We start from the raw sequence: 12,049 nt of genomic DNA, 5'->3' as shown, positions 1-12,049 counted from the left end.
CGACAATACACGATGCGTCCATCAGTAGTGATATGGTCCCTATCCACTTTTCCCAACTCAATGGCCAGATGAGAGGTACTTCCCATGAGTCTCGGACTACATGGGTAGGATGTATGTTGGGGCATCAACAGGAGAAGGTGAACCACTCATCCTACTCATATTCCATAAGAGAAGGTGAACCACTCATCTTATGCATGTCAATCGTAGGGGAAGGTGACCCACTCACCCTACACACATGTCAACCATCATGGGGTATGACGGGGGAAGGAGATCCACTCACCTTGTACACAATGCACGAATAGGGGAAGGTGAACCACTCACCCTAATGTCGAGCTCCAAGAAGTAACCCAATCCCCCAAGAGCTCCCAGAGCTCAATGTTCAACTCAAGCAGGACCCTCATGAGAGTGTCTTTCCACGACTCCAAGTCTCTCTTGGAAGGTTAAGAATTTGACCTTCCCTGAGGGCTTCGTGAGGATGTCTGCGACCTACTCATCAAACCTGATGTGTTGGATCCTTATTGCTCCCCGTTGTACCATATCCCGGATAAAATGGTACCTGATATCAATGTGCTTGGAGCAGTTGTGGAACACAGGATTCTCTGAAAGGCAAATCCCACTCTGGTTGTCGCAAAAGACCATGGTGGTATCCAGCACATGCTCAAATAGATCACTGAAGAGCTTCCTCAACCAAAGTTCAAACAGCTTCACAACAGGCCATACTAGCTGCAATGTATTCGGCCTTGGCGGTGCTTAAAGCAACCGATTTCAACACGCCATACTAGCTGCAATGTATTCGGCCTCGGCAGTGCTTAAAGCAACCGATTTCTGCTTCCTGCTCATCCATGAAATCGAAGCAGACCCCAATGAGAAGCAACATCCTGATGTGCTCTTTCGATCCACCACACTTCCATCCTAGTCAGCATCAATATATCCATGTAGCCTCAAATTCCCGGCAGTGTATTTCAGTCCATAATTGATTGTGCCACGAAGATATCTCAAGAGATTCTTAGCAGCAATCCAATGTATGTGATGAGGCTCGACCATAAATTGACTCAACGTATTCACAGCGAAGCATATGTCCGGACGGGAGTTTACCAAGAACATCAGGGCCTCCACAGGTTGTCTTTATTCAGAAGGGTTTGCTAATTCGATTCCAACAACACTTCCACATATCTTCTTGAAGTTGAGTTCCATTGGAGTAGACACAGACTTGCAATCCACCATACCACATCTCTCGAGCAACTTCACAATGTATTTTCCTTGAAAAAGAAAATCTCACCTGGCTTTTGCCAGACCTCCAGGCCTAGGAAGTAGTGCATCAGTCCTGGGTCCTCATTTCGAACTCAGAAGCCAACTCCCTCTTGCATTGATAAATGAGAGGGTTTGCACCTGTTAGAAAGAGATCATCTACATAAAGGGCCAAAATGAGAGGCATGTCCTTTTGAACCCTGAAGTATAGGTTAGGATCGACATCGCTCCTTGTAAATCCCAGCTTCATAAGATAGCTATCAATCCTCTCATACCAAGCCCTAGGGGCTTGCTTCAACCCATAGAGGACTTTCTTCAACCTGCATATGTGTGTCCTTCAATCTTGTACTTCGAACCCCTGAGGTTGTTCCAAGTAGACTTCCTCCTTAAGCGAGCCATGCAAGAAAGCAGTCTTAACATCCATTTGATGTAAGCTCCATCCTTGAGTGGCAGCAAGAGCAATAATAGATCGGATAGTGGTATATCGGGCAACTGGTGCAAATATCTCGTCATAGTCCACTCCTTCCTTTTGAGAGAAGCCTCGAGCAACGAACCTGGCCTTGTATTTCTCAGCACTCCCATCTGCTCCATGTTTGATTTTGTATAGCCATTTTGAGGTGACTACGGACTTGTCCTTCGGTCTAGGCACCACATCCCAGACATCATTTTTCATGATAGATTCATATTCCTCATTCATCGCATCCTTCCAGACTTGGTGCTTTATGGCTTCTTCGAACGTACATGGCTCAGTTTGAACAATAGTACTCATAGCAGCTAAGTACCCTTGATACCTGTTCGGCTTCTTACTTTCACAGAATGTCCCTCTTGGAGCAATATGTCTTTCAGCATCTTCGAGAGTATCTTTGAGCCACAAAGGTCTTTTCCTTGAGGTAGAGGGATCACCAGGTGGCAGATCAATGGAATCCATCAGGCCTTCAACATCGGGCATAGGCTCATCTGTCGGAGGTTCATCCTGTTTTTCTGCAGCATCATCATTATCCTTCCTTGGAATGGGGAGATCTCTAGCTTTCCCAAGGGCAATGTCTTCATCGAAGGTGACATCATGGCTTATTTCCACGTCTCTTTGACTAGGCACATAGATTCTATATGCCTTTGAATTTTCACTATAGCCCACAAATATACCTTTCTTCCTAGATGCTTCCAACTTGTTTATTTTCTCTTTAGGCACATGAAAATACACAGGGCAACCAAAAATTCTAAAAATGAGAAACATCAGGCTTCTTACCAGTGAAGATTTCTTTGGGTGTATTGAAATCTAGTGCTTGATGCAGGCTCCTATTTTGATCATATATGACAGTGTTTGCAGCTTCTCCCCATAAGAACTTCGATAAGTGTTTGCAGCTTCTCCCCATAAGAACTTCGATAAACCTTGATCATGGAGCATGGCACAGGTGGCTTCCATGATTGTTCGATTCTTTATTTCAGCAACTCCATTTTGTTTAGGAGTGTATGGAACGGTTGTCTCCCTCTTAATGCCAGCCTCTATGCAAAAGTCATTGAATTCACTTTATTCATATTCGGTTCCATTGTCAATCCTCAACATTTGGATCTTCTTCCTTGTTTGATTTTCCACCAAGGCTTTGAAAGAACGGAACCATTTGAACACTTCATCCTTCTTCTTCAAGAAATAGATCCATGTTTTGTGAGAGAAGTCATCCACAAAAATTGCATAGTATAAGTATCCTCCCAATGATGTTACGGGAAACATTCCAGATAGGTCAGAATGGACCAATTGAAGAATATTAGTAGTTTGGATTTCACTTGAAGGGAATGGTCCCCTTGTAAGTTTCTCAGTTGCACAACCCTGACAAACTCCTTCATGATTCATGTTGAACTTGGGCATACTTGTGACCATCTTCCTTACCCCAGGTAAGGCTTTGTAATGAAGGTGAGCAAATCTTTGGTGCCATAATTCAGATTGAAGAGAAGTATTGCAAGTCAAGGTTCCCAAAAGACTTCCTCTAACTTGATAGAGACCTTCAACCCTAAATCCAAGTGCAAATGCATCTTTAGGGTTTCTTTGCCAAAAATGTACATGTCCATCAATGAATGCTACCTTGAAGCCTTTATCTTCCGTTGCAGAAATAAACACTAGGTTCTTCAAACCGGGTACATATAATACTTCTTGTAGATGAATGTTTTGACCTTGATTTAAGTGAAGAGTGATAGTACCTATTCCTTTCACAGGATAGGTGGCATTATCTCCAAGTATGATCTCCAAATTAGTCTTCTTTTCAAAAAAAATTGAGAGGGCCTCCTTGTACTCAGTGAAGTGCCTTGAGGCTCCACTATCAATCAACCAATGATCCAAAGTATCTGGAGGAGGGGTAGTAGATAGAGCAGAAATAAGATAAATTTCCTTTTGTTTTTCTACAAAATTACTTTCCTCATACCTGGAATTTCTCGTCCTTTTGGGAGGTCAACCATTTCCATATCGAGTAGCGAGAGCATTCCTCTTTTATTTATTATTGAACCTGTTGTTCCTTTGATTGTCATTGCCTTTGAAATTGTTGTGGTTGTTGTTGTCATCATCCCTTAGAGAATTCTTCTTGTGAGGGCATTCTCTAGCATAGTGGCCAAACCTGTTACAATTGTAGCACCTTCATTTCCTTCCTTCTTTGAATCCCTGCTTGAACCCTTGACCCTGTCTCCTTGGACCAGCGTTATTCTTCCTCTTAGCATGAGCGGAGAAGGAAGTAGGTTCATTTCCATTTGAGGGCTTGTCTCTCTCCATCATCCTCATCTCTTCTTGAGTGCATCTAGCCAATAATTCATCGAAACTAGGAATCTTGTCATTGTTGAGAATGGTTGTGTTAAACACATCCCATGCTCTTGAAAGACCTCCAAGTGCAATGAGAGTGAGCTCCCTGTCAACAATAACTTCTCCAATGGATAGAAGGTCATTCTTGATTTGTGTAATCCTCATGAAGTAGGATTGGATAGACTCCCCTTTATCCATCTTGATGTCCTTCAACTTGTTCTTGAGAAAGAGGATTTGATTTGCATTGTTTACTTTGAACATCCCAATCAACTTATCATACATCTCCTTAGATGTTCCCAAATCAGAAATATAGGCAACCAAATGCTTTTGAATGGAGTCTATGATAATTCTTTTAGCTTTGACCTCACCTTTCTTGTACTTCGTCTTTGCAGCAACAAGTGCATTTGAAGGAGGCTCTACCACTCTTCCCTGCACATAGTCCATGGCATCATGCTCTTCTAAAGTCAAATCCAAAGTCATCTTCCATGCATGATAGTCAGATTGTCCTTGAGCTTATCCTCATATTTGAAGTAAGATGTAGTAGCCATTGAAGCTAGTCCAATAATCTTGTCTAAAAACTCTCCCTTAGTGATTGCTTTTCTCTCTCTTCCTTGGGCTTTGTCTTCACCTGAGCTCTGATACCATGTTAATTTTAGTTAACAATGGTATGTTCTATGCTTAGCACAATTACTTCGATGTTCCTTTAGTAGCCCAATGACAATTTCCAATTTAGTTTTCAATAGAAAACACATTAATCACATTGACAGTGAAAGTAGATAGAACATGAAACAAAACGCAGAAGACAAGCCAAGACAAGAGGACAGCGAATTTGGCAGATGCCAAGGAAAAACCCCAATGTGGGGAAAACCCTTTGATTAATTCTTCTTATTATTATATCAAATGTTCACCAAACAGAGAGAGTACAAAAGTGAAAATTTGACTTGCCAAATCACAGTCTGTTGTTCACTGCAGTCAAATTCAACCCTAACCAAAAAGTCAAAGATGGTCAACGCAACAACAAATCTTCCTTTTTGGAGCTCAGTGAAACTCGACTTGATAAGGTGGTCAAAGTCAACCCAAAATAGTCCTAAAAATTGCAGTCAAACTTGGTCAACTCTGCGGTCAGATCTGCAGTCAACCCTACAGTCAAAGTGCCCATAAATTCTTGATTCCTATGCCAAACTGTACGGCCTGCCAAAAACAAAATTTTCCCACAAAAATCGTAGTCAAAGGATGAGTCAAAGTGCTCAATCAATGTTGGTCAAACTCCTGCAACAGTCCTGAAATTTGGCCTTGTAATTTGCCCATAAAATTCGTCCTTTTGCCACACGTGTGAGAGAGAGAAGATTTGCCCAATAGTTGTATGAACCAATGAGAGAAGGAGAGAGAAGAAATGTATGTGATGATGATGCCAAATGATGTGAGAGGGCACTTGTATTTATACAAGTCGTTGAGAGTGAAGAGTCATGTCCATTGGGCTTCATGAGCCTACATGATGATGTGGCCAACCTGAACAATTTGCACGTGTGGGCATAAATTCAAAAACGCACTTTAGCTTGTCCAAATTGGCTAATCTTTATATCAATTTTGGTCCTCTCGAAAAGAGGAATTTAATGCAAGCATCATCTCCATCAAATGAGTTGTCCCAAGGTGGAATTTGGCCCTAGTTGCCAATTTTAATAAATACTTCAGCGCAAAGACATCAGCAATGGGAGATTAGAGTATGCATAGTAGCATGGTGGGCAGTGCCAGAGTATTTTCTTCACAGTGATTTCCAGTGACAGGGAGTCAAATCAGCTTGAAGATGTGAAGGAAGGAGGTATTAAAGATGTTAAACACCAACAGCGTGGATCAGTTCGGCTACAACATGTTTCCACAGACCAGCAGGTGGCAGATATACTCCCGAAGGCTCTAGGGAGAGCCAAGTTCATCTATTTCAGAGAACGGGTGGGTATAGTAGAGAACACCTTCCTCATTAAGAGGGAGTGTTAGTTTATGGTAGCAGCGGACAAGTGTTCTAGTCTCTATGGTGTCTAAGAGGCTAAGGAACACGAGATCTCTAAAACCCAAAAAAGGTTTCATGAGATAAGACTCAAAAACACCTTAATTAAATTAATTTTGCATAATATTTCCTAAGTCTAACTTAGGAAAAGTAGTAAATTAAAGTGAATTAATTAAGGTAGACCGATTTTTATCTAGAGCCTTCTATTGATGAAGTCAAATTGATCTTAGCCATCCATTGAGAATTAATTGTGGTCGTTGAGACTCCAACGAGAGATTATAAGACTAAGTAGAAGGGTTTGGGGATAGACACAGTTACAGAATTGAGCAGTTCGACTACCCAGCTGCAGGTATTCAGCAAAGGCGTTGTTGAAGGCAGGGAAAGGATCAAAGCAAGGGAGCAACAGAGATTCCAAAGGAATATTTCCTCAATATTTCCAATGTTTGAGAGACAGGAAAGAGGAGGCCAAGTTTTTTGTAAAGGAGGTCGTACAAAGTAGTGCAAATAGCCAGAAACCCCAGTACGAGTTGCATAAGAGACTTGTTTAAGTTGCCAATAGTCAAACCAAAACCCTAGAGGCATAGCGAGTTGGTTCTAGTGGCAAAGGCAGGCTAGATGTCTCACCTAGAGGTAGTGTTGGGTCTGTAAAATTTTATTCAGCCAGGCAGTGCGCATTGGGAAGCAGTGTGAGTGGCAAGGAGGAGGTGCGAGCAGGCTAGGAGAGGCCGAGTTGATTGCAGAGGGAGACAAGATTGTCTTCCAGATATTTTGCCAATAGATTTCCGGAAGTTTGCCAATTGGGAAACTAGTTGTAACATTTCTCTCAAATTGTTGCATAAAAATAAAACCCTCATCTGCTAAACTGGTTTTCCCTTTGGGGTTTTTCCATGGACAATAGTCCAAAAACAACGGTGTTATTCTTGTGTGTGCGCATCTATTTCTCAATTCCGTATTTTATATTTCCGTAATGTTTTTTATTGTGAAGAATGCATCAGGGATTTAATCGTTATTTGTCAAATAATAATTCAAAAGACAAATAAACTGCTAACAGTTAGAAGATTAAACTCCAGTTGTTGCATTCAAGGAGTTTCACAGCTAGCAGGTACCAGTTCAAATCCCCTTAGAGAGGTGCACTAGTATATGCCAACAGATTTACTAGAGATGCTACCCACGAATGTGAGGAAGCATCTATCAAGTTTCCTTATGAGGTTTTCGTGGGAAAGGGAAAAAGTTAAAATTATTAAAAAAAAGGTTAAAAATAACATATATATATATATATATATATATATATATATATTCTTTGCATATGTATTCAAAAAAAAACCTAAAACACTTCTTATCATGAAACCTATGAACTTTCGTTTCCCATTCTAAACCTGTTTCTTGTTTTGTTGTGTTTCTCATTTTTGCTAGAATTGCTTGTACCTGTTGAGTGCCATATTCATAAAATAGCACAACCATATCTAGCATCCTAGACATTTTCTATAACATTCACAAGGTTCCAACCATGTCATATGCCAATATGCATATGCTTTCTTGTTCAAGTGGTTTACCACTTGCTGGATCAAAGCTAGGCTGCCACCATGCTATATATGCAACCCATAGAAGAGAGGAAAAGAATGGAAAGCAGAAAGGAGAATAATAAAACTCATCTTTCAGTAAAATTCAGTATAAGACTGCTTTCAAATAGTAACCACAGGAATCAGTAATGCGTCAATGTTTGTATAATGTGAAATTAACTTTCATTCTAACAATATTCAAATAATCTCAGAGCTAGACAGAGAATGGTAGTGACCAAGGAAAGGAATAAAACCTTACTGATTTCTTTAGAAGCAAAATAGAATGAAATCTCTACCTTCCTTCTTTCAGATGTTAGCTGTGGTATACTCAATCGTATAACATTTCCATCATTGCTTGGAGTCAAACCAAGATTAGACTTGCTAATAGCTTTCTCAATTGATTTCAAGCTGTAAAAAGCCAAGTGTGTTAAGCCAGATAGGAAGAGGTCACCATTGCTGAAATTAATTGATGACAAATATGTATCTCTCTTTACCTTGATTTATCGTAAGGCTGAACAAGAAGAGTACTTCCATCTGGCACACTGACTTGTGCGAGACTCTTCAAGTTGACAGGGCTTCCATAGTACTCAACCTACAAAGAATAGAACTATTAAAGGGATCACATAAACTTAATATAAACAAGATTTCTCTCTTAACCGCAATTATCTGGATTTGTGACAGCATCATCAGCAATATCAAGAAAAGGCATTGTACAATGTAAACCACACTATAATATTCTGAAGTTTGAAAATATCAGTGAATTTAAAAAGTCAAAGAACATGAAGTATTCCTCTTGTTATCACCCAGAAAATTCCACTTCCTCTAAACCTAAGGGAATCTGGATAACATTAAAAATCAAGCCACTATCATCTCACTTGACCTCTCTCACTTATAAGTTAGTGCTTGATAATTTCAGGGTGGTATATCAATCCAAGGTATTAACTCTGGGCCAATAAATGATTGTAAGTACCTTTAAACCAATAAAAGATTGGTGTTCTGCCTGTAATCTGTGATTAAAAACAGCATGCTAACAGTTTTCTAAAACTATCATAAATGCACAGAGAACAATGTAGAAAATTGATATTATGTTGGCCATGCAACCCAATGCAAATCTTAAGTAAAAATGCTGAATTAAATGCAAAAAACAGCAGGTACAACAGGCTGTTTATATTATTTTTATGACTGTAAATGCAATTAAAAAAAAATAGTATTTTCTGTGGTTTATATGCTTTCTAGTCACTCAACAAAAAAGAAGTATAATTTTGTTTTCTTTCTGAACAAAATTGAAAAAACAGCAGGTACAACTGGTGCTTATACCGTGTTTATGACTATAAATGCAAGTTAAATTTCGTTTTTAGTATTTTCCGGGGCTTTTATGTTTTCATGTGCACTCAAATCAAAAAAGAAGTATAGTTCTGTTCTCTTTCTGCTAAAAATTTGAAAAAACAAGAAGCCAATCTTGCTGTAATTTGATAGAAATTTGAAAAAAAAATGAATTAAATATGCCTATTAGATGCACTAAATTTGAGGTATATTGATAGTTTTGGCTTTTTTACAAGTAATTTAATAGCTTGACTGAATTAATAAATGCCTTATGGAGTTGAAATATGAAGGAAATAAAAGAGCCCCAAGGGTTAGCTCGACCGGTCAAAGCAGTGCCTCGCTATACGGGAGGTCACAGGTTCGATCCTATCTGAAAGCCCTTGGGGTCAGGTCAGTACATAGGCCGAGGGGATGTGATCCCCCTTCGGGGTCGATCTGCCCAGAATTACTGTGGATGTAGTAGTGGCTACCCAATGACCAAGGGTACCTGTGAACCACTGGGAGAAAAAACAACAAAATAAAATAAAATAAAAATGAAGGAAAGAAAAGCGCATCAAGTGAATGATAGTATCCAAGTCCCATCACTTAAATTTTATGAAAAATGTAATCAAAAACAATATTCTTAAGTATGAAAGAAATTCTTACATATGAAACACATGGAAGAGTCACCAAGAAAATGATTAGAATGTCACTATTACCAAGGGTTGTATGACAAACAAAGTCCTTGGCAGGTCCAGACACACAAATAATCCTTCAGATCTTGGAGAAGCAAAGATGTACAATTCCTTCTCTACAATCACGATGCTACAAAGGCAGAATCCAACTATCACAAGCACTTGATGCTAGCGCTCAACTATAGTGTCTCAAGAAAGAATAATGGAAGCAATGAAAGGTACAAGGTCATAGCAATAAACTCTTGCTGTCAATCACTCATGAAAAGTCACTAGCCCTCATATTGCTTGTACAACATATAGATGAAGGAAAGAGAGAAAATGAGAATAGAAGTGATAGATAACAATAGGACAAGGTGTGCGGTAAAAATAGCCCAAATTCTCTAAATAGAGCACTCCTCATTAGAAACCTGCTCTAGATAAAGTGCCACAATCTGCTCAAATTGTTCATATAGGAGCCCTCAAATCTGCTACCAAACCACTGTAATAAACCTGTTAAATCTGCATCCAACTCACCCTGTCTCCAAGCATACATCCATTGATGCTCAGATATTAATGAGACAAGAAAGGCCTTTACGTAGATCACACCCTTTTCTTAACATAGTTTATTTTCCCTTTTACTGAAAAATGATTTTCCCTTGTAATAAATCACGTTCACTTTTAGTAAATCACGCATGCTGAAGACAGACTCAATGGACTCTTCAAAAAAGTAAGTTTGGTCTTCATATGTATCCAAAAACAGCCAAGGTAGGCAGGGTGTACTTTTTAAAAGGAGATCTTCCAAAAATACACTTTACATACATGCTTTATGTTAGTTTTTGGTATCATCAGAAGTGCTCTAGCCTTAAAAATTGGTGGAGAGGCTAAGGAACATGAGTTCTAAAGAACCTAGAAACCGTTTGGTGAAATTTCACCCGGATTGTATTTTATTAAAATTAAAAAATATTTTTAATGGAGTTCCTAAGTCTAAACTTAGGGAAATTAAAATATTAATGGGTATTAATCAAAATATGGGTGAGAATGATCTAAAAGGCGGATCATGTCATGTTTTAATCTTAGCCATTGATTAGAGACTTAATTTCAGTCGTTGAAGACTCAACAGGAAAAATATAAAATGGAGGCTTGGGGTTCATTTGGAAACACACATAGAGAGATTGAGGAAATCGATTTTCTGAGGTGAGAAGTTCTCAGGAGGAAAATCGATTGGGGAGATCTTGCAGCTGAGGGGCAAAGAGAATCTGGGAGAAGGACTTTCCAGAAAATACAGAACAGAGAGGTGGAGAGAGCTTGCGGAGAGGCAGCGCAATAGCCGGGAGAGCTGATGCAGAAAAGTTGCCTGTCACGCAGAATCCAAAACTGTCGGAACAGCCGGAGCTGCCAAGAACTGTCAAAACTGTCAGAACTGTCGGAACTGCTGGAAATTGTTGGAACTGCGGAGAACTGCCGAAACAGCCGAGAGAGCTGATGCAGAGGGCAGAGAAGGTGACGCAGGGCAGACCCAGAGCCAGAGCAGAAAGAGCCAATGTTAGCCAGTCTTGTGTCGGATCAACCGGAATGTTGCCAGGTAAAGTGAGGTAAAACTCACTTAGATTTTCCGCCAGTATTTTCTCTGTAAAGGATTGCTAGATGAGCATCCTAGATTTGTATTCAAACATTTCTCCTGCATAATAATAAAAACCTCAGAGTTGTTGCACCGATTTTCCTGCATTGGGTTTTTCTGGGGACTATTGTGTCCAAAAATAAGTGTCCTATGTATCTTGTTCTTTGCTCTGTTTTTTGTTTCATGAGATCAAATATTTAATTAGTGTAAGTTGCAAAAGTAATTTGTTTCAGTATTCAAAAGAATAACTTGATGAATGTAATTTAAAATCAAGTAGGTGAAGTAGATTCAGATTCGCTGAAGTAGAGGTTCCTTCACAGTAGGAATTTTCACACTATAGGTGTAAAGGCATTAAATAACATATGCATTTATATAATTACAAAGGTGCTTAAGGTATTAAAAATAGTAGGAGACTTAAGTGGTAATAATAACAAAGAGTCAAAGACCCTAATCTAGTTGGAGTGCTCCAAGATTGAGAATACCATTTTCAAGAACTTGATAATGGGTGCCCAAAAATGTCATCAACTACTAAAAAATACCACATTGTTAAAGATAGTCAAAAGCAAGAATCTAAATGGCCATCTCACATTTATCATCTCTGATGCTTCAACCCAAAATTTGAATGTCACCAAAAACCTATCCAATTGCTACCTGTGATGTGTCCTCTAGATATCAACGTATATGAGCTACCTGTTCAAGAACCCATCCTAGCATCAACCCCTAAATAACAAAAGCATGCAACCATATGCCAAGCCTGAAAGGCACTCCACACATTGATGATCCCACATCAATGGACTAACTAACCAGTCCATCTCATAATGTACCTATTACCCCTCAAGTCGGCAAGGGTACATACGGATTTTT

At 39.4% G+C, this 12,049-nt stretch overlaps 1 protein-coding gene across 7 annotated transcripts in view; it reads right to left on the bottom strand.

Annotated features, from left to right (window-relative positions):
- Positions 1-12,049, bottom strand: part of LOC149153590 (ribosome-recycling factor, chloroplastic-like) — a 220,685-nt gene that overhangs the window by 127,758 nt on the left and 80,878 nt on the right. For all 7 annotated transcript variants that reach the window (XM_089441035.1, XM_089441032.1, XM_089441030.1 and 4 more), the window contains exons 6-7: positions 8,086-8,183; positions 7,888-7,999 (exon numbers count right to left, since the gene is read on the bottom strand). In XM_089441035.1, coding sequence (XP_089297161.1) covers positions 7,888-7,999; positions 8,086-8,183 — 210 coding nt within the window. The remainder of the gene's footprint in view (positions 1-7,887; positions 8,000-8,085; positions 8,184-12,049) is intronic.

The sequence above is a fragment of the Pinus tabuliformis genome, chromosome 9 (genome assembly GCF_031772625.1).
Source record: "Pinus tabuliformis cultivar Carrire ecotype Pingquan chromosome 9, CPIR1, whole genome shotgun sequence".
NCBI classification, from domain to species: Eukaryota; Viridiplantae; Streptophyta; class Pinopsida; order Pinales; family Pinaceae; genus Pinus; species Pinus tabuliformis.
This window is presented reverse-complemented; position numbering and strand designations above follow the sequence as displayed.